At 36.2% G+C, this 24,066-nt stretch overlaps 2 protein-coding genes across 2 annotated transcripts; one reads left to right on the top strand and one right to left on the bottom strand.

Moving 5' to 3' along the window:
• Positions 1-14,240: 14,240 nt before the first annotated feature.
• LOC139890776 (conserved oligomeric Golgi complex subunit 6) lies at positions 14,241-18,800 on the top strand. Its single transcript, XM_071873689.1, has 11 exons — positions 14,241-14,675; positions 14,778-14,830; positions 15,061-15,208; positions 15,296-15,403; positions 15,556-15,623; positions 15,762-15,885; positions 16,235-16,381; positions 16,483-16,746; positions 17,076-17,360; positions 17,918-18,064; positions 18,161-18,800. Exons 1-11 carry the CDS (start codon positions 14,454-14,456, stop codon positions 18,665-18,667), a joined length of 2,073 nt encoding a protein of 690 aa, XP_071729790.1. The 5' UTR covers positions 14,241-14,453; the 3' UTR covers positions 18,668-18,800.
• A 631-nt stretch (positions 18,801-19,431) lies between these two features.
• LOC139890777 (probable protein phosphatase 2C 73) lies at positions 19,432-23,161 on the bottom strand. Its single transcript, XM_071873691.1, has 6 exons — positions 22,931-23,161; positions 22,062-22,314; positions 20,252-20,560; positions 20,061-20,178; positions 19,727-19,950; positions 19,432-19,652 (listed from the first exon to the last, which is right to left on the bottom strand). Exons 2-6 carry the CDS (start codon positions 22,260-22,262, stop codon positions 19,437-19,439), a joined length of 1,068 nt encoding a protein of 355 aa, XP_071729792.1. The 5' UTR covers positions 22,263-22,314; positions 22,931-23,161; the 3' UTR covers positions 19,432-19,436.
• Positions 23,162-24,066: the final 905 nt, after the last annotated feature.

Consider the following 24,066-nt stretch of genomic DNA (forward strand, 5'->3'; position numbering starts at 1 on the left):
AAGGTTGCTATGCTGTTCTAGCACACGTCAAGAAAGTACAAACTGAAGAAAAGAGCATCAATGATGTTCCCGTTGCAAAAGAATTTCCCGATGTATTTCCGAAAGAATTACCGGGATTACCCCCACATCGATCAGTTGAATTTCAAATAGATCTTGTACCAGGAGCTGCACCAATAGCTCGTGCTCCTTACAGACTCACACCCAGCGAGATGAAAGAACTGCAAAGCCAATTACAAGAACTTTTTGAGCGTGGTTTCATTCGACCAAGCACATCACCGTGGGGAGCTCCTGTTTTGTTTGTCAAGAAGAAAGATGGTACATTCAGGTTGTGTATCGACTACCGAGAGTTGAACAAACTTACCATCAAGAACCGCTACCCACTACCGAGAATCGACGACTTATTTGATCAACTACAAGGCTCGTCTGTTTATTCAAAGATTGACTTACGTTCCGGGTATCATCAAATGCGGGTGAAAGAAGATGATATTCCAAAGACTGCTTTCAGAACACGTTACGGTCATTATGAGTTTATGGTCATGCCGTTTGGTTTAACTAATACACCAACTGTGTTCATGGACCTTATGAACCGAGTGTGTGGACCATACCTTGACAAGTTTGTCATTGTTTTCATTGATGACATACTTATTTGCTCAAAGAATGACCAAGAACACGGTGAACATTTGAGAAAGGTGTTAGAAGTATTGAGGAAGGAAGAATTGTACGCTAAGTTTTCAAAGTGTGCATTTTGGTTGGAAGAAGTTCAATTCCTTGGTCACATAGTGAACAAAGAAGGTATTAAGGTGGATCCGGCAAAGATAGAAACTGTTGAAAAGTGGGAAACCCCGAAAACTTCGAAACACATACGCCAGTTTTTAGGACTAGCTGGTTACTACAGAAGGTTCATCCAAGACTTTTCCAGAATAGCAAAACCCTTGACTGCATTAACGCATAAAGGAAAGAAATTTGAATGGAATGATGAACAAGAGAAAGCGTTTCAGTTATTGAAGAAAAAGCTAACTACGGCACCTATATTGTCATTGCCTGAAGGGAATGATGATTTTGTGATTTATTGTGACGCATCAAAGCAAGGTCTCGGTTGTGTATTAATGCAACGAATGAAGGTGATTGCTTATGCGTCTAGACAATTGAAGATTCACGAACAAAATTATACGACGCATGATTTGGAATTAGGCGCGGTTGTTTTTGCATTAAAGACTTGGAGGCACCACTTATATGGGGTCAAAAGTATTATATATACCGACCACAAAAGTCTTCAACACATATTTAATCAGAAACAACTGAATATGAGGCAGCGTAGGTGGATTGAATTATTGAATGATTACGACTTTGAGATTCGTTACCACCCGGGGAAGGCAAATGTGGTAGCCGATGCCTTGAGCAGGAAGGACAGAGAACCCATTCGAGTAAAATCTATGAATATAATGATTCATAATAACCTTACTACTCAAATAAAGGAGGCGCAACAAGGAGTTTTAAAAGAGGGAAATTTAAAGGATGAAATACCCAAAGGATCGGAGAAGCATCTAAATATTCGGGAAGACGGAACCCGGTATAGGGCTGAAAGGATTTGGGTACCAAAATTTGGAGATATGAGAGAAATGGTACTTAGAGAAGCTCATAAAACCAGATACTCAATACATCCTGGAACGGGGAAGATGTACAAGGATCTCAAGAAACATTTTTGGTGGCCAGGTATGAAAGCCGATGTTGCTAAATACGTAGGGGAATGTTTGACGTGTTCTAAGGTCAAAGCTGAGCATCAGAAACCATCAGGTCTACTTCAACAACCCAAAATCCCGGAATGGAAATGGGAAAACATTACCATGGATTTCATCACTAAATTGCCAAGGACTGCAAGTGGTTTTGATACTATTTGGGTAATAGTTGATCGTCTCACCAAATCAGCACACTTCCTGCCAATAAGAGAAGATGACAATATGGAGAAGTTAGCACGACTGTATTTGAAGGAAGTTGTCTCCAGACATGGAATACCAATCTCTATTATCTCTGATAGGGATGGCAGATTTATTTCAAGATTCTGGCAGACATTACAGCAAGCATTAGGAACTCGTCTAGACATGAGTACTGCCTATCATCCACAAACTGATGGGCAAAGCTAAAGGACGATATAAACACTTGAAGACATGCTACGAGCATGTGTTATTGATTTCGGAAACAGTTGGGATCGACATCTACCATTAGCAGAATTTTCCTACAACAACAGCTACCATTCAAGCATTGAGATGGCGCCGTTTGAAGCACTTTATGGTAGAAAGTGCAGGTCTCCGATTTGTTGGAGTGAAGTGGGGGATAGACAGATTACGGGTCCGGAGATTATACAAGAAACTACCGAGAAGATCATCCAAATTCAACAACGGTTGAAAACTGCCCAAAGTCGACAAAAGAGCTACGCTGACATTAAAAGAAAAGATATAGAATTTGAAATTGGAGAGATGGTCATGCTTAAAGTTGCACCTTGGAAAGGCGTTGTTCGATTTGGTAAATGAGAGAAATTAAATCCAAGGTATATTGGACCATTCAAGATTATTGATCGTGTCGGACCAGTAGCTTACCGACTTGAGTTACCTCAACAACTCGCGGCTGTACATAACACTTTCCACGTCTCGAATTTGAAGAAATGTTTTGCTAAAGAAGATCTCACTATTCCGTTAGATGAAATCCGAATCAACGAAAAACTTCATTTCATCGAAGAACCCGTCGAAATAATGGATCGTGAGGTTAAAAGACTTAAGCAAAATAAGATACCAATTGTTAAGGTTCGATGGAATGCTCGTAGCGGACCCGAGTTCACCTGGGAGCATGAAGATCAGATGAAGAATAAATATCCGCATCTATTTCCAGAAGATTCGACAACACCTTCAACAGCTTAAAATTTCGGGACGAAATTTATTTAACGGGTAGGTACTGTAGTGACCCGAACTTTTCCATGTTTATATATATTAATTGAGATTGATATTTACATGATTAAATATTTCCAACATGTTAAGCAATCAAACTTGTTAAGGCTTGATTAATTGAAATAGGTTTCATATAGACAATTGACCACCCAAGTTGACCGGTGATTCACGAACGTTAAAACTTGTAAAAACTATATGATGACATATATATGGATATATATATATAGTTAACATGATATTATGATAAGTAAACATATCATTAAGTATATTAACAATGAACTACATATGTAAAAACAAGACTACTAACTTAATGATTTTTAAACGAGACATATATGTAACGATTATCGTTGTAAAGACATTTAATGTATATATATCATATTAAGAGATATTCATACATGATAATATCATGATAATATAATAATTTAAAATCTCATTTGATATTATAAACATTGGGTTAACAACATTTAACAAGATCGTTAACCTAAAGGTTTCAAAACAACACTTACATGTAACGACTAACGATGACTTAACGACTCAGTTAAAATGTATATACATGTAGTGTTTTAATATGTATTTATACACTTTTGAAAGACTTCAATACACTTATCAAAATACTTCTACTTAACAAAAATGCTTACAATTACATCCTCGTTCAGTTTCATCAACAATTCTACTCGTATGCACCCGTATTCGTACTCGTACAATACACAGCTTTTAGATGTATGTACTATTGGTATATACACTCTAATGATCAGCTCTTAGCAGACCATGTGAGTCACCTAAAACATGTGGGAACCATCATTTGGCAACTAGCATGAAATATCTCTTAAAATTACAAAAATATGAGTAATCATTCATGACTTATTTACATGAAAACAAAATTACATATCCTTTATATCTAATCCATACACCAACGACCAAAAACACCTACAAACACTTTCATTCTTCAATTTTCTTCATCTAATTGATCTCTCTCAAGCTCTATCTTCAAGTTCTAAGTGTTCTTCATATATTCTACAAGTTCTAGTTACATAAAATCAAGAATACTTTCAAGTTTGCTAGCTCACTTCCAATCTTGTAAGGTGATCATCCAACCTCAAGAAATCTTTATTTCTTACAGTAGGTTATCATTCTAATACAAGATAATAATCATATTCAAACTTTGGTTCAATTTCTATAACTATAACAATCTTATTTCAAGTGATGATCTTACTTGAACTTGTTTTCGTGTCATGATTCTGCTTCAAGAACTTCGAGCCATCCAAGGATCCGTTGAAGCTAGATCCATTTTTCTCTTTTCCAGTAGGTTTATCCAAGGAACTTAAGGTAGTAATGATGTTCATAACATCATTCGATTCATATATATAAAGCTATCTTATTCGGAGGTTTAAACTTGTAATCACTAGAACATAGTTTAGTTAATTCTAAACTTGTTCGCAAACAAAAGTTAATCCTTCTAACTTGAATTTTAAAATCAACTAAACACATGTTCTATATCTATATAATATGCTAACTTAATGATTTAAAACCTAGAAACACGAAAACACCGTAAAACCGGATTTACGCCGTCGTAGTAACACCGCGGGCTGTTTTGGGTTAGTTAATTAAAAACTATGATAAACTTTGATTTAAAAGTTGTTATTCTGAGAAAATGATTTTTATTATGAACATGAAACTATATCCAAAAATTATGGTTAAACTCAAAGTGGAAGTATGTTTTCTAAAATGATCATCTAGACGTCGTTCTTTCGACTGAAATGACTATCTTTACAAAAACGACTTGTAACTTATTTTTCCGACTATAAACCTATAATTTTTTCTGTTTAGATTCATAAAATAGAGTTCAATATGAAACCATAGCAATTTGATTCACTCAAAATGGATTTAAAATGAAGAAGTTATGGGTAAAACAAGATTGGATAATTTTTCTCATTTTAGCTACGTGAAAATTGGTAACAAATCTATTCCAACCATAACTTAATCAACTTGTATTGTATATTATGTAATCTTGAGATACCATAGACACGTATACAATGTTTCGACCTATCATGTCGACACATCTATATATATTTCGGAACAACCATAGACACTCTATATGTGAATGTTGGAGTTAGCTATACAGGGTTGAGGTTGATTCCAAAATATATATAGTTTGAGTTGTGATCAATACTGAGATACGTATACACTGGGTCGTGGATTGATTCAAGATAATATTTATCGATTTATTTCTGTACATCTAACTGTGGACAACTAGTTGTAGGTTACTAACGAGGACAGCTGACTTAATAAACTTAAAACATCAAAATATATTAAAAGTGTTGTAAATATATTTTGAACATACTTTGATATATATGTATATATTGTTATAGGTTCGTGAATCAACCAGTGGCCAAGTCTTACTTCCCGATGAAGTAAAAATCCGTGAAAGTGAGTTATAGTCCCACTTTTAAAATCTAATATTCTTGGGATGAGAATACATGCAGGTTTTATAAATGATTTACAAAATAGACACAAGTACGTGAAACTACATTCTATGGTTGAATTATCGAAATCGAATATGCCCCTTTTTATTAAGTCTGGTAATCTAAGAATTAGGGAACAGACACCCTAATTGACGCGAATCCTAAAGATAGATCTATTGGGCCTAACAAGCCCCATCCAAAGTACCGGATGCTTTAGTACTTCGAAATTTATATCATGTCCGAAGGAGGATCCCGGAATGATGGGGATATTCTTATATATGCATCTTGTTAATGTCGATTACCAGGTGTTCACCATATGAATAATTTTTATCTCTATGTATGGGATGTATATAGAAATATGAAATCTTGTGGTCTATTGTTACGATTTGATATATATAGGTTAAACCTATAACTCACCAACATTTTTGTTGACGTTTTAAGCATGTTTATTCTCAGGTGATTATTAAGAGCTTCTGCTGTCGCATACTTAAATAAGGACGAGATTTGGAGTCCATGCTTGTATGATATTGTGTAAAAACTGCATTCAAGAAACTTATTTTGTTGTAACATATTTGTATTGTAAACCATTATGTAATGGTCGTGTGTAAACAGGATATTTTAGATTATCATTATTTGATAATATACGTAAAGCTTTTTAAACCTTTATTGATGAAATAAAGGTTATGGTTTGTTTTAAAATGAATGCAGTCTTTGAAAAAACGTCTCATATAGAGGTCAAAACCTCGCAACGAAATCAATTAATATGGAACGTTTTTAATCAATAAGAACGGGACATTTCATATGCCCGGTCCTTTTGCACTTTTCACAGACCACATTACAGTACCCGGTATGGTACTTGTAGCACCTTTTGCACTGCGGTAGAGTACCCTTGTAGTTGGGGTTCGAGCTAGGGGTCGGGTTGGGGTTCCTCCAGTCGTTGTTTCCCTTGAAACCCTCATGCCTCTTAGCTAGGTTTTGATCAAAGACCTTTCCCTTGTTTCCATCCCACTTACGCTTCTCATGACTAGTCCCCGATTCTGATTTCGATTTCTCAGGTTCCTTGCGGGTGATCTGGTTCATCAGGGTGTGCACCATGCGTATAGCTTCCGGGACGTTGGGTGGCTTCGAAGAGGTGACATTTCCCTGAATGGACTTGGGAAGTCCCCACAAGTATCGTTCCATTCTCTTAAACTCCGGGGTAACCATCGAGGGACACATCAGCGCTAATTCTAGCTACCTACGGTTGTGACCATCAAGATCGTTTCCCACAACCTTCAACTCCCAGAACTCAGCCTCCATTTTCTGTATCTCTGTTCTGGGGCAGTACTCTTCGATCATGGCTCCCTTAAATTCTTCCCAAGGAGTAGCATAAGCCTCGTCAATACCTTTGGCCTGAGCAAGTGTGTTCCACCAGGTTAGGGCTCCGTCCAACAGCGTACAGGAGGCATACTTGGTTTTGTTCGTCTCTGAGAAGTTGCTTACACGGAACACAGCTTCTAGTTTCTCAAACCACCTAGTCAATCCAACTGGCCCCTCAGTACCACTAAAGTTGTGAGGCTTGCAACTTTGAAACTCCTTATATGTACACTCGTTACGAATGGGCTGGTCAACTGGCAGAGCTTGTGGGTTAATTTCTGCAATAGCTGTGGCTACTCTTTCCGCAATCATTTCCTCAATTTGTGCTGTTTTGGGTGCTGCTCTTCCGTTAGCCATTGCTCCTCTAAACAGAAATTTTGACTTAAGTCAAAATTCAGCATTTAATAAATAATAATATAGTATATGGCAACCAACATGGAACCAATGCAACACATGTTAACTAAGCAATGCACTAGATACAGATACCACAAAAACATCATAGAGTAACGTAATTAGAACATCGTACAAAAAGTAAACAACACTAAGTTCCATTCATTAATAATAAGTTGCATACATTCGCATAGGTTCGTACAATACATGAGTAAAACATGAAACTACAAACGAGATTACATAATGAAATCTACTACAATGCCCTATGGTGACGGTGGGTAAAGGATGTCCATTACGTGGGACATCTGGTCCTCGAGCTCGGTTACCCGAGCACGGAGGATCTCCACTTCCCTCGTAAGTTCCTCGACGGAGGGAGATGGTTAGGCAGGCGGTGCAGTCGGTACAGGTGGTGCAGGTGGTGCAGATGGTCCAGCGCCAGAAGTAGATGGTGCGTAGCGATAAGCCTTACGCACGAATGGATCGGCAGGATACGGCACAACCCGCTTGCTGGCGGTGAACCTAGTCCTCAGTCCATGTGCACTAACGAACGACCTACCTCTGTTAACCCCTGGAATAACGGTACCATCGAAACGATACCGCTTCTTCGGCGGGGTAGAGGGTGGCTGCACGGGCGTCTCCTCAGGGTCCTCGTTGGAATCCTCGTCACTGGAGTCATCAGAGGATGAGTCGTCGGATGATGAGTCATCGAAAACAGCTGGAGGTGGCTCTGCTCGGCCGGTAGTCATAATCCGATATCTGAAAGGCGGAATCGGCACGACACGTCCATCAGGAAGGCGTCTACACCAATGGTTATGCTCATTACGGAACGAAACGTCCCCGTATTCCCCAAGAATCACAACACCACTGGAATGGTGTTGTGGCTCTGAGGGTCCTGTGATGAGTGGAGCTGAAATCTCTGGTGGATCCTAGTGTCCGTCTGAGGTGATCACTGGGTCGGGTGCATGGCCACTGGCTCTGGAGGACGAAGCGCCAGAGTCACTGGAGTGTGTCGACGATGGGATTTGTGAATCGGCAACAATGACAGGCAAGGTGGAGGGTGAGTCTGAGTCGCTCTCCAAAATGATAACGGGCGGGGCATCCGACATCTGAACAGGGAAAAATGACTTTTTCCATGTCAGTAAGTCATAAAGCAAGCACGTATTAGGCAAAATAACTACGACAATCTAGATCATCTATAGCAGTAAATAGCATGGCAATAAATCGTACAGAAGTATCATGCATTCGAAAGCAGATAATGTCATTAAGTAGTGAAAATCAAGTAGCAGTATACGTCATATAGCAGTAGAAGTAAGCAGCATCATGCAGTAAGTTCCGCAGAAACAAGTAAACTAGCAAGTTGTAGATTAGTCCTATTAGTGAATCCTACTCGGTCCGGTCTAGACTCACTAATGCAACCTAATTCCCTACAACCAATGCTCTGATACCAAATGTGACGCCCCGTACAAAACCATCGTGTACGATTCGTCAACAATAGGATATTTACACGGTCGAATACTACATGCTTTTGAAAACCAGTTTTGCATTCATAAAAGATAACGTTTACAAAAGATAACGTGACACAAAGGTCGTTACAAAGTCATTATTTGAAAATAACATAAAATACGAATGCAAAAGAAAAGTTCCATGATTGAGACATCTCTAAGATTATGCAGCGGAAATTCTAGCACAGCAGGTCCTTAACAGCAAGTTTAAACACCAAGACAGCAAGTCTAAACAGCGGAAGCATCAAACCTCTAAGCACCTGAGAAAACATGCTTAAAAACGTCAACAATAATGTTGGTGAGCTATAGTTTAAGTTGTAACAATAATTTAAGGTAGGCCACGAGATTTCAGTGATTCAAACAGCGTTTCAAAACAGTATGAAAAGTATATGTTTAACTGTAGGCACTTGGTAACTAACTTAACGTTTATAACCCCCTAAAAGTACACTTGGCGAGTGCGTATGTTTACGAAGTATTAAACATCCATTAAATACTAGCGCGACTAGCCTGAGTGGGGATGTCAAACCCTATGGATCCATATCTAAGATTCGCGTTCACCGGTTCAAAAACCAATGACTAAACGTTACCGAGCTAAGGGGAAAGTTTATGCCGTTGTATAACCCACACATATATAAAGTTTAAGTACTCATGCCTAGTATGTAAAACGTAAAAAGCGCAGGTATTCTCAGTCCCAAAATAGTTAAAGTAAAAAGGGATGCTATAACTCACAGTGATAAGAGCGGTAAAGTCGATAATGAAAGTATGCAAGTAGTAAGTCGGTCCGAAAGGTCTTCAACCTAAGTCAAAGGTTACTAGGTCAGTAGGTTATCCTCATAAGTTTTAATAGTGCATAAAATAAGTTTAAGTGTCATCATCATCATCATTCATAAAAGCTAAGTAAGTTTGACAAGAATAGAGATCGAAACAATAGGCTGACTTCGGTCAGCTGCTACGACCTCTACGTAAATCGAAAATACGCGTAATCAGTGGCTATGGCTCCGTATATGAGTCCCCTAGTTGATGACCAATTTCCAGAACCAAACTCGTCTTCGTTTGACCGTGGTGATGGTTTAAGTGCGAGTAGGTCAGAAATTTCAGCACAACGTTAATAGGGTGTAATGACTTTCAGAAGGCCATAAATCCTAAACCGTAACTCGGATTAAGACGAGGTCTAAACGGTAAATCATCTACTCGAACCGAACTAACTGAAAATTAACTTTCCAGTAGCCCAGGTGGTCTGATCAGATCCCTAAAACAGTAAGCAAGGTGCTCCGATGGGGTTCTTAGTGCTTGATGCTCATCACGGTTCTTATCCTTGATGCATGTAGCTTCAAGTGTACAACTCGTTGATGGGTTAGCATCACATTGACCAAGATTCTACCATCAACATACAAAATGTTAAGACCAAGTAAGAACACAACTCATTTAAGAGTCTTAGATGGATGATGAACCAAGGTTACATCATATCCTTAGTCTTAACACAATTACAAGTTACATTTACAACTAAAGCTACAAACTTTACCTCAATCAAACAAGTATGAACATAATATAAGTCAAATGAAGTGATGGAACCCTAAGCTAGAGAGCTTGGATCCTTTTCACACAAGTTATAAGGTCACAAAGCTAAAAAGCTTGAACCTTTAGTGTTCTTGAAGAACTTGAAGCATAAAGCTTAGATCTTTAAGTTATATGAAGACCATAGACACAAGTTTTGATCTTTATAACAAAATAATGAGATCATAAGTTATAAAACTTAGATCCATCAAAAGATATGAAGATTCAAGTTAGAAAGCTTGCATCTTGGTTGTTCTTGAAGATCTTGAAGCATAAAGCTTGGATCTTTAAGTTACATGAAGATTACAAACACAAGTTTGAATCTTTATAACAAAATAGCAAGATTAAAGTTAAAAAAAAATATAGATCTACAAAGTGGGTGAAGATTCAAAGCTAGAAAGCTTGAATCTTCCATGTTCTTGAAAGATTCAAATTCATGTTTGAATCTACAAGATGTAATCAAGATTAAAAGCTAAAAAGCTAGACCCATGATGATGGTGATGATGAATTCGTGATGATGGGAAGGAGAAGAAGAAGAGAAATTCAAAATACTTACACTTTTAGAGAGAGAAAGAACTAGAGAGAATTAGAGAGTGAGTGTGTGTGAATTACAAATGAAAGCAAGTGTAAAATGGATGAAATAAGGCTAGTATTTATAGGTGAATGGGGTAAGGGGAGGGGGGTGGTGGCCGTTGGAAATGGGGGGGGGACAAGGGGGACAAAAGTTTGCTTTTTGGTTAATGGTTGTCTAAAGTTGGTGCTTATGTTGGGATCCCATGCAACATTAAGGATAATACTTGACATAAATGCTAGTATGTTCCCTCTAATAAATGAGCACTTGTCTTACATATTAATGGGTCACTAGCTAATAATAATTAGGCTAATTAAATAGACCACTAACTAGTGTAGGGTGGGCTAAGGCCCAACAAGGTAGAAAGTCCAACAAGACTAACTAGTAAGCATAAGTAAATTACTACGCGTAATTAAGCATCAAAAAACCCAAGTAATTATTATTATAAAATAATAATTAAGATTTCGTAGTCATAATATTCCGATTAAGACAAAAGTTAAACGTGTACGCAGTACGCAGTTTGTTCGTAACGTCAAGTGACACTAACGGTCATAAAGGTTTTCGATGAACAAATTAAGTATCCTACGTACTTAAAGGCACATTTTAACACATAAATGAAAGTAAGCCATGTGTATAAAGATTCCAGAGTATAAAGTAGCACAGTACGTACAAATACGCAGTTTCGCAAAAACACAAGGCACAAAAGCAAGTTGAAAAAGTCGGGTCGTTACAATTTTCATCAACAATTCTACTCGTATGCAACCGTATTATTACTCGTACAATACACAGCTTCTAGATGTATTTACTATTGGTATATACCAATAGAAAAACATCAAAATCAGACTCCTAATCAGCTACTTTTGTTCTCTAGCATAGATGATTGATCAAGTTGGCCATTAGGGATAATAATTGCACTAAAAATCAAACTACAATTTGAATGCATATACAAGTTTTTATGTACCATCACCCACACTTGCATTTTTCAATTTTCTTTCATCTATTTGATCTCTCTCTTGTTCTATGACGATGTTCTAAGTGTTCTTCATCATATTCAACAAAATCTACATCAATCTAGCTCCTAAAACCAACATTTGATCAACCTACAAAACAACTACTCAAGAACACTTCAATAACACTTTCAAGTTTACTAGCTTACTTCCAATCTTGCAAATCCATTTCAAGTGATCATCCAAACTCAAGAAATCTTTCTTATTTACAGTAAGATATCTTTCTAATAAAAGGTAATACTCATATTCAAACTTTGATTCAATTTCTATAACTATAACAATCTTATTTCGAGTGAAAATCTTACTTGAACTTGTTTTCGTGTCATGATTTTACTTCAAGAACTTTCAAGCCATCCAAGAATCCTTTGAAGCTTGGTCAATTTTTGTCACTTCCAGTAGGTTTACCTACTAAACTTGAGGTAGTAATGATGTTCATAACATCATTCGATTCATATATATAAAACTATCTTATTCGAAGATTTGAACATGTAATCACTAGAACATAGTTTAGTTAATTCTAAACTTGTTCGCAAACAAAGTTAATCCTTCTAACTTGACTTTTAAAATCAACTGAACACATGTTCTATATCTATATGATATTCTAACTTAATGATTTAAAACCTGGAAACATGAAGAACACCGTAAAACCGTACATACGCCGTCGTAGTGAAACCGGGGACTGTTTTGGGTTAGAAAAATAAAACTATCTTAATCTTTGAATTGGAAGTTTGTTTTCTGGAAAAATGATATTACATATGAACATGATACTATATCCAAAAAGCATGATTAAACAAAAAGTGGAAGTATGTTTTTCAAAATGATCATCAAGATGTCGTTCTTTCGACGAAAATGACTACCTCTTTAGTAAATGACTTGTAACCTGTATTTCCGACTATAAACTTATACTTTTTCTGTTTAGTTTCATAAATTACAGTTCATTATGAAACCATAGCAACTCGAATAACTCAAAACGGATTTAAAACGAAGAAGTTATGGGTAAAACAAAATTGGAAAATTTTACTTGTTGTAGCTACGAAAATTTTATAACAAATCTACACTAATCATATCCTAGCTAACTTATATTGTATTATACATGTATTCTAATCTTGGGATACCATAGACACGTATACAATGTTTTGACATATCATATCGACCCATCTATATATATTATTTGGAACAACCATAGACACTCTCTATGCTGTAATGCTCGAGTTCGCTATACATGGTTGAGGTTGATTCCAAAAATATATATAATTTGAGTTGTGATCTAGCCTGAGACGTGTATACACTGGGTCGTGGATTGATTCAAGATAATATATATTGATTTATTTCTGTACATCTAACTGTGGACAACTAGTTGTAGGTTACTAACGAGGACTGCTAACTTAACAAACTTAAATCATAAAAACGTAATAAAAAATGTTGTGAATATATTTCAATCATACTTTGATATATATGTACATATTTGTTATAGATTCGTGAATCGACCAGTGGCCAAGTCTTATTTCCAACGAAGGAAAAATCTGTGAAAGTGAGTTATAGTCCCATTTTTTAAATCTAATATTTTTGGGATGAGAATACCTGCAGTTTTATAAATGTTTTACAAAATAGACACAAGTACGTGAAACTACATTCTATGGTTGAATTATTAAACCGAATATGCCCCTTTTTAGTCTGGTAATCTAAGAATTAGGGAACAGACACCCTAATTGACGCGAATCCTAAAGATAGATCTATTGGGCTCAACAAACCCCATCCAAAGTACCAGATGCTTTAGTACTTCGAATTTATCATGTCCGAAGGGAGTCCCGGAATGATAGGGGATATTTTATATGCATCTTGTTAAGGTCGGTTACCAGGTGTTCACCATATGAATGATTTTTATCTCTATGCAGTTTGCGAAATGCCTGATACGAGATGTGTATTTATGAGAAATGAAATCTTGTGGTCTATTATTACAATTTGATAAATATATAGGTTAAACCTATAACTCACCAACATTTTTTTGTTGACGTTTTAAGCATGTTTATTCTTAGGTGATTGTTAAGAGCTTCCGCTGTTGCATACTAAATTAAGGACAAGATTTGGAGTCCATGCTTGTATTATATTGTTTAAAAACTGCATTCGAAGGCATATATTGATGTGTAATATTATTGTAAATCATTATGTAATGGTCGTGTGAAAACGCAATATTTTAGATTATCATTATTTGATAATCGTCGTAATATTTTAAAAGTTATGGTTTGTTTTAAAATCAAATGCAGCCTTTGAAAAACGTCTCATATAGAGGTCAAAACTTCGCAACGAAATCAATTAATATGAAACATTTATAATCAATATGAACGGGACATTTCAGTTGGTATCGAATGACGTGTCACCCCTCTCAAAAACTGATTTTTCAAAAACTGATGTTTTTATTAACCTCTACATACGTAAGACTTATTACTGAGATACATTTCTTAGACCCTCGCCAAAACAGAGCAGCCCAAATCTGCAGATTTGGAACACCCTCACAGTGGATCTAAAGAAACAAATCACACAGAGTGATGTTGACGGAATCAATAACACAGTGATCTGTGAAATCGCTCATTCAAATCCGACCACGTATTCCTACACTCACCACCACCACCTGCAAATCCGCCAACAGCCATCACCACCTACAAAGGAAAGAAATGGGGACGACGACTGCACTGGCTCCAGGTCTATCCAGAAAGCTAAAGAAAGTTGTTGAAACTCGCACCGACTCTCCAGATCTGCTTGCTTCTCTCAATACTCTCTCCACTTTTTATACCGATAATACCCCTCCCTCTCGCCGTAATCTCCGATCAACCATCGAGAAACGTTCTCTTTCCATTAATCACGACTTCCTTCTTGCTTCTGATGCTGCTCAACAGGTTAATTTTACAATTATTTAATTCTTCAATCGTTTGACATGATGTATGTAAATGTAATTTGTATCCTCATTTATCCGATCTTCCATTTTTATTCGGTTTTAGGCTTTGGATCGGGTCGAACAAGAGGTTAACTCTCTTGCTGATTGCTGTGACAAGTAGGTTTTTATTATTATTAGATATTTTTATATTTGTAATTTGTACACTTACTGTTTATAGATAGAATCAAATCAGAAGAATTCATTTAGATCATTCATTTAGGTAAATTGAACAGTTTAATGTCATTTATTAACAAGTTGTTGTGAAATTTGAATAGTGACGTGTTTGAATCGATCGGTAACGTAGATCAAGGGGCACAAATAGGTGATGTTTAAACTTTTTGTTGCAGAATTGCGAAAGCTTTGAGTAACTGTACTGAGACTACAGGAGATATTATTACTACAACTGAAAGGCTAAAACAGGAACTTGAAGTGACTACTCAGAGGCAAGAGATTGCTTCGTGTTTTCTTCGTGATTATCAACTTTCTAATGAAGAGGTGATGGATAGTTGGATACTATATTGTGATTCTTTCGGTGTTGTAGAATAAATATGAATGTGCTTATTTGCAGTACTACTTTTGTAGATAAATGCATTGAGGGAGGAAGAATTGAATGAGAATTTTTTCAATGCGTTGAGTCATGTACAAACGATCCATGCAAATTGTAAAGTCCTTCTCAGGACACATCATCAGGTAATCTCTTTAGCATAACACAATAACGGACACGCATAACATTGTACGAGATTATGAGATATTTCAACATATACCTTCCAAATGCTGTTTGTGGTCCGTCCCTTAATTCATTCAAGTTATTTAGATCATATCTCATTTCTTAAAGTTAACAGCGTGCAGGTTTGGAGCTCATGGATATGATGTCTGTTTACCAAGAAGGTGCATATGAGCGCCTGTGCAGGTAAAACGAATCAACAAAAGTTATAAATTTGTAGGATTATTTATTTCTCAATGTGCTTATTTCACTAGATATATAAGTATTTAGTCTGTTGTCGCTTAAAGGACCTACACGACATTGTGGCTGTTGTTGTTCATTCAGGTGGGTTCAGACAGAGTGCAGGAGATTGGGTGACACTGACAATCCTGAAGTTAGTGAACTTCTGAAAATGGCTGTTCGCAGTCTCAAAGAAAGACCAGTACTGTTCAAGTATTGTGCTGAAGAGGTAAAATATATGAATTACCACCTTTACTTCTCACAATACGTATTGTTAGAATTGACAATATGATTCATTTATAAACGGGTCAATCTAGGTTATACCTTACCTGTAACGGGTACAAAATAGATACATATAAATTTTTTTGAAAAAGGATTACGAAAGCTTCCGAAAAAGCTTAATGTAGGTAATGCAGGTTTAAGATTTTTTTTTTGACAAAAGTGTGTACTCAGGTTTCAGTTTTGAGCTGTCTTAAAGTTACCCATTTTGATTTGTTTTTCAACCCACTCAATCTGCTCCTTTTCCACCTCGATGTTGTAATTGAGTTTATATCAAGTAATCATATTCTTATCAATAGGTAGCAAACATGAGGCACAATGCACTCTTTAGGAGATTTATAAGTGCTCTTACACGTGGAGGGCCTGGTGGAATGCCAAGGCCAATTGAAGTACATGCTCATGATCCACTACGCTATGTTGGTGATATGCTCGGTTGGCTGCATCAGGTCCAGATTTATTGATTGTTTTGCTTGCATTCTTTTCACAAGTTGAATCTTAGGTCTTTTATATAGTTATATATAATATATAACTCTTATCTCAAATGTAGGCCCTTGCATCTGAAAGAGAACTTGTATTTGTGTTACTTGATCCTGATGCAGTAGTGGATACTGGACCGACTGCCCGTCGGTTCTCCAAAAGCTTAGAGACTAATCAAGAAAGGGTAGAACCCGACTTGACATTTGTTTTGGATAGAATCTTTGAGGGAGTTTGCAGACCCTTTAAAGTGAGAGTGGAACAAGTGTTGCAGTCACAACCGAATCTTATAATTTCATATAAGCTTAGCAATACCCTCGAGTTCTACAGCCACACTGTAAGTTCATTATCATGACCTAAATGACCTATGCATAGTTGTCAAAGTTCTACTTATAAATCTGTCAGTGCACTTTTCAACCTATAACAGGTGAAAAAGTGCAACTAGAAATGAAATCATTTGGATGGGTCTAAAGTTGCCAAAGTATATTTGGTCAATCTGATGTGCCCTTTTTGACCTGTACCTAAAAATTACGAGTTTTGACCCAACCTTACTCCTATCTGTTCTCCATCCCAGTTGACCTCCCTTTCGTACTACTACTAATTATGAACTGTGTGCAAACTGTTGATCTCTGATGTGTTTCTTTCAAACTGTATTGAATCTCACAGGTGTCCGATCTGCTAGGGAGAGAGACAGCTCTTTGTAATACACTTTGGGCACTTAAGGATGCTGCTCAGAAAACGTTTTTTGACATTTTGAAAGTTCGAGGGGAGAAACTTCTGCGGTATCCTCCACTAGTTGCTGTTGATCTTTCCCCGCCACCGGCAGTTAGGGAAGGAGTTTCTTTGTTGCTTGAGCTAATTGGAATCCATGACAGCATGATGGTTCCTGAATCTGGAAAGAAACCAATGTTTGATCCAGTAATATCTGCTTTGCTTGATCCTATAATACAGGTAATTAACATCTGATGCTGCTGCCTTACAAAACTTGAATTTTTGTAAAATTGAACGAACTCTTCCTTTCTGAAAGAGATTTTGTTTTTTGTCCTTGAAGGTTAAATTTTGTCGAACTACACATTTGTAATGGGCCATCTCGTTACATCAACTTTTCTGCAATTATTTTAAGAATAAATTACATGAGGCGTCCATCTGGTTTACCCCAGATTTCATTCGGGTCACTAAACTATTTCTTTGACGTTCGGGGTCCCCTTAATTTACACTCGTTTAGTGAAGGGTCCATGTGAGTAACGTGCAGGGTCCCCGTACTATCCACTCGTTAAGTTGTATCCGTAAACCACAAGGACCCCTCGTAATACGAGTGTAAAGTACGGGGACCCTATACGTCAAAGATTAAGTTTTGGGACATAGGTACGCCTCATGTAATTTTTTCCAATGAAAAAGCCATTGTGCATCTCTCGTGTGCAGTTATTATAATTTTAATGCCCTTCTGTATGATTGTCTTTTTCTGCTTTCCCACGGTGTTTTCATATTTGTTCGTGTATAAAATCTAGATTTGTGAACAAGCAATGGAAGCACACAAGTCGAAAGCATCAATCGAATCATCTAGAAGAAGTAGAACGAGGTCTGACGGTAGCCAATCACGAAGATCATCTGTTGATGCCATATTGGCAAGCAACAACCAAATAGTTTCCTCTAAGGTGTTTTGTCTCACTCTTTATTTTTACCCGTTAGTGTTATGTTAGACCGATGCCTTTGATCACATTCAATCATATGACCTATTTGGGTTATTGCAGAACAACGAAACACCATCAAGGATCTTTATTATCAATTGCCTATGTGCCATTCAACAACCATTATTAAGGCACGATATTGCGTCTGAATACGTGAAGAAACTTGGCAACATGATTGATAACCACATACACAACCTAGTAGAGAAAGAAGTAACCGCCATTCTGACAAGATGTAATTTATCAGACAAAATGTCTCTCTTCAACGACTCTGTTAACTCAATTGCTGGTTCACCGTTAGCTCAGATGGAAGAGACCTCCCCTGACTCTCTCTCAGAGTGTCTCAAGGCTTTCTTTGGTCTCATTTTGGGAAGTGAGAGTTCACTGCCTGAATTTGAACAGATGCAGCTTCCAGGGTTGCGATCTGAAGCGTCGGTCAAGGTGGCGAGATCTTTAGCAGAAGCTTATGATGTTATTTACAAGGCTATATTGGATCCGAAAAATGGTTATGCTGATCCCAAGTCTCTAGCCAGGCACCCACCAGATCAGATTCGAACCATTTTAGGGATTTAAGTCTAGTAGTATAAAGTTGTATCGTATCGTATTTTTGGAAAATGGAATCAGATCTGAGTGAGAGAGACTTTATTTTTTATTTAAAGATATTCCTTACCACCATGACTAATGATTGACCAGTATACCATTTGCTTCTGTGGGTTCTGTATAATTCAGGCCATAAACTATCTTAAAGGTATATGCTTTGAACCTGGTTATATAATATAATATATGATATATGATATGATTTTGATTATGTATGTGTCAAGTTGGTAAAATATATGAGTCAAGTGTCTCTGTTATGGCGCATAAAAACACAAAAATGCACCCACCTTCAGGCATGAACAAAAATTCCGAAATTTAGAAGAAAAAAAATCCCCGAAAGACGAACAGAAATGGCACCGAAAACCTAACTTTTAGAGATTCGGTTCAGTTCTTGATTTGGGATGAGTTCGGTTTCGGCACCGGTAAATCGAACATAGATACTGGATTAATGAAGGTGTATGACTTTTGATCCGGCTCACATGTACTTACAACTGATATTTTGTTTACGAACAAAAATAAACGAAAGCTTCACATAAACCGAAACCGCAGCTAGTACAGCTTTCGTAAATCGCTTCGATATTTGGTTCTTGTGCATTTTCAGTTTCGGTACGGTACGATTTGATATCGATCACATCCCTACCCACCCTTACATATTATCTAAAACCACACATGTTATATAAAAATCATCTCAAGTGCATTAAGCACCTTAGTAAGAAGCAAATAACCTTGCAAATCTCATTGAGTTTTAATTAGAAGTCGTTACAAGGTGAACTTTTTGCGAAGAATGGGTATCATGATTAAAGAACAGACAAACAGCAGACATATCATCAGTAGCAATGTTTTTCCTCTTTCGTCTCCAGGCACGTGTTGCACACTCCACCAGTCGTTTTGCTGACTTTGACTTGTCAACTGTCGATGAAATGATCTCCACAGCTTCTTCATTTGAAACAACATCCCACACCTGTGAAAATTAAATTATAATAAATTAAAATACAATCAAGAAATTCGGAACCTTTGTGTGCATCAAAACCATACCCCATCAGAAGCTAGCACGATAAACTGGTCTTTGCTGGTTATACTTCTTTGCGTTACACCAGGCACAGATATGAGTCCAAAACTTTTAACACAAAAATCACCAAAGGCTCTTGACATAGCCAAACCGGGTGACTCCTCGTTTGGTAGCCACACCCGGTGCACACCGGGTTCATCATCCATACAAAAAACCCGCCCTTTAGACCCAACTATCCGCGCAGCCTCATCTGTATACGAGTCATTATTCTTCATTACATTACATTTACATGTGAGTAAGATATTAAGCCGAATATTAACTATTTATAAAAATATATTTGAAGCTAAAAAAAATGCTTACTAGGAAGATTCGGCTTAAAATCAACAGTAAGTTGGACAGGTATCAAATAGTCATGATCGCTCATCGTAGCCATTACTGCACGCGAATCTCCAACATTTGCTACTACTAAAAGTTCACCCTAATAAAAAAAACCACCATTAGTTTATGAAAAAAAAAATATATTTAATTTCTAAAATAGAACAAGAAGTAACCTGCTTTATGATAGCTAAACCGGTTGTTCCACTATGAAAGGAATCGAACTTGCGAGAACGTTGTAGATCCTGATCAACCTCGGCACATGTCTTGATGAACGAATTCTTCCATATAGTGAACCTGTCTAGCTTTTTATCAGACTCGAACCCACTATTTGGGTCAACTGTGGCTTCAACTACCTTCTGTTGCCAATTGCATAGCAACGATGAAGGCATTGTTTCACAAACTCGTTTTGCGACGTAATGTCCCCATGGACCATGACCATCAAATACCCCACAAAACAACATGTCTTCTTGACACCCAAATTCCTGCAATCCAAACAAACAATATGTTCTTCCCTCGTTTCGACATTTAAAATGCGAATTGTGCTAATGGGATCTTTTAGTGTTGCTTCTTTACCTCTTTATCTACTAAAAGTGAGTAGGTTTTCCCGTTTTAGGCTACCCATTTAGACCAGTTGTAACGGGGTAGGGGCGACGCCGTGGGAGCCCAGGTGGTAGCCGGCCACGCCCTGGTGGAGCTGGTAGCGGCGCGTGGAGGAGGCGGGGGAGAGGGGGCGTGGGTGTCACTCGTGGCCAGGAGACGGGATCAAAAACGCAGGTGAAGGGGTGGGATTGGTCCACGTGGCAGTTTGTGTTGACCAAAAAATTGAAAATGTAGTTGATATATCCGTTGCAATTTAATAAATAATAATTAATAATTAATAATAATAATAATAATAATAATAATAATTATATATATATATATATATATATATATATATATATATATATATATATATATATATATATATATATATATATAACAATTCCCATTTCACAAACTACACATCTTCAGACTTCTCTATATTTCATACTTTCCTAAAAAAAAAAAAAATGTCTACTCCAAACACTCCTTTCACTTTGCAAGATGATAATGAAGATCCACAAACACCACTTAATCAAAGTGGTTCGTTATCAAATCTCATGGTGTTCGGTCGGCCCAATACTCCCGGATTATCATCCCCACCACTCCAAACCCCTAGTCCACAACAATTTACAAATATAAGTAGAAACTTATTCGGGTTCAATCAACCTCCGTTAACTTTAGAACAACAACAAGCGTTTTTGTTTTATCAACAACAAATGTTTCAACAACAACAACAACAAAAAATGTCTAATTATGTATTTTTTTTTTCAATTTGAAGCGTATTAATATTTTGTTTTATTAATTTTTAGTTTTTGATTACAACATAAAAAAAAAACAGAAAAAATAAAAATAAAATGCCACATCAGCTTTCCACTAACTCACACCACTAACGCACACCACAAACCCACACCACCACTACTTCACTCAAACCACTCACACATCCTAGTCATCAAAAAGCAACTCACGCCCCCAACTCACGCCCCCTACCGTTACGAATGGTCTTAAGGGCGATGTATGCAACCTAATTGAGTTATTCCGTGACCGTTTTGGACCATTTTCTCTGGTCACCCGAAGATATGCAACTGAACATAGCATATCTTTGGGTGACCAAAGAGAAGGGTCCGAAACGGACCCGCAGACAGAGATTTTTTAATTTACCCCCCCATCATGGGCTCTGGTAACCGCGGGTCGCGGATTTTTTTTCGCCCATTGCCATCCCTATGAACGTGTTTATCTACTACTTTTTCATTTTACTACATTATGAAACTCTTCTGAAAACTGTTTTTCTGATAATTAAGGAATACGTTTTTATTTTTAAGCAGATAATGACACTTTATTATAAGCAATCAAACACCCTTAAGAGATTGTTACAAATAAAGATTGTAAGATCATTAAGCATACCTCCCACACAATACAACAATCTTGATTAACTCCCTTTTCGCCTCTTTTAGAGTAAACTGCAGCAAAATTGTTGACATTAATAGTACCAGAAGATCTCAAGATCATATCATTCTTTTTCGCGTATTTTGCCTTGGCTTCTACTCTCTTTGTAGACGAAAACGAATTTGCAATTCCATTAAAGATCGACGTAAAACGCCCCATTTGAGTGATACAATCTTGTTCCCAAAAGTTGCAATATGGTTGATCTGTCAAACTATATATGAAAGTATGCAATTACTAGATTTAGTAGGATTTGAATTATTAAATCTGAACTTTCAGATCAATGAATCTGTACATTCTATATGGTAAACAGAGAATATAACAGTCTGACATGGAATTCCATCAATCCACATAGATTCTTTTGTTTGATAACAGATATAATTTTGTCATGATTAACAAAACCTTGCATCTTTTGAACTTTTGAAAATTAACATTACTTTATGGCCCAACTAGAAAGTTACCCTCAAAATATTGTGACTGAAATATGTACTTTCCAAACACAAAACCAGCTGTAAATATTACCCAAAATGTTAACTTTTACATCAAATTTATGAATACTATATAAACATGCATTTCTATCATTTAAATCTTAAAAAAATTAAATCGTATAAAGGGCGTGCAACGACTAATCTACATATTATTAAGGCCAATACAAAATGAAAATGTAGCACATCATACAAACTTGGTGTGCTTTTATTCCTAAACCGGACATTTAATATTTTTACTAGCCTCAAACATTGTCTAAGGGGTATTTTATGAATGAACGAAATCAGTTGAAGGATCTTCGAAAGACGAAAGCTTTGATTGAGTTCTGCCTGTGGCGTACATACCCATTAATCTAAAGGATAAAAGGTGCACCGCCACCGGAGATGATTGGTGGAGGGAGTTCCGACATGTGCATCTGAGCTTTCGAGAACATCAATTATTTTGTTACTCATAATTCATTTGTGTTTGTATACAGTTGAAGAAAACAAATAATTTGATGAAAATGATGATACTTATTTTTTGTTTTGTTTGAACTGTGAGACTTTCAGGTCAAGCAGTTAAGTCAGCGTAGGTTATCATTGTTTATGGCTATCTTTGCCGAGAGTTTATTGGTTTTAGCTTTAAAAAAAAAAGAAGCTTTTCTCTGTTTGGTTAGAAGAAAAAAAAAAAAGAAAAAAGCCAAAAGAAAAATTACTTGAAGTAACCGTTAACTTTTAGCTTCCATGTTAATTGAAATCAGAATTGATTTCATTTCAAAGAAAAGTAAAGTTTCTTTATGTTGGTTTAATAATTTTTCAACTATTTATAAGATTGTGTTTAATATTGTCTCCTAAAAAATCTATATAAAAATAAGAAATCGAAAAGCATCTCTGGATGTGATACACGCGTTTATAAAATTAATAGATACTCCATTGCTAATTCTTTAATACACAATTATAATTATAATAATCATAATTAAATTGTGATATGATGATAATTATTATCATCAATTATTATTATTAACGTTATTATTATTATATTATTATCATTATTATTATTATTATTATTAATGTCGAGATTATTAATTATTTAATATACGATTATAATTATGATAATTATTATTATTACCAATTATTATTATTATTATTATTATTATTATTATTATTATTATTATTATTATTATTATTATTATTATTTTATAAAACTTATAAAAAGTAATTAAACAATTTAACCCCTGACTTTACTAACACGTATTTAACAAACGATAATATATTAACGTAACAATATTATCTATATTTGAACAATATATTAGTTTACTAGAATACAATCTATCTTGAAGTGCTAATATAAAAAATTTAGTTTCAAAACTTACTAGCATCATATTTCGGTATGACAAGAGAAATCGTTAATTAGATTACATATATTTGAGTAGAAATATTCATTCTTTGAATACTCCGAAAAAATAAAACCTTTTTCGTTAATTTACATCCTATTTTTATGT

The sequence above is a fragment of the Rutidosis leptorrhynchoides genome, chromosome 2 (assembly GCF_046630445.1).
Source record: "Rutidosis leptorrhynchoides isolate AG116_Rl617_1_P2 chromosome 2, CSIRO_AGI_Rlap_v1, whole genome shotgun sequence".
In the NCBI taxonomy this organism is placed as follows: domain Eukaryota; kingdom Viridiplantae; phylum Streptophyta; class Magnoliopsida; order Asterales; family Asteraceae; genus Rutidosis; species Rutidosis leptorrhynchoides.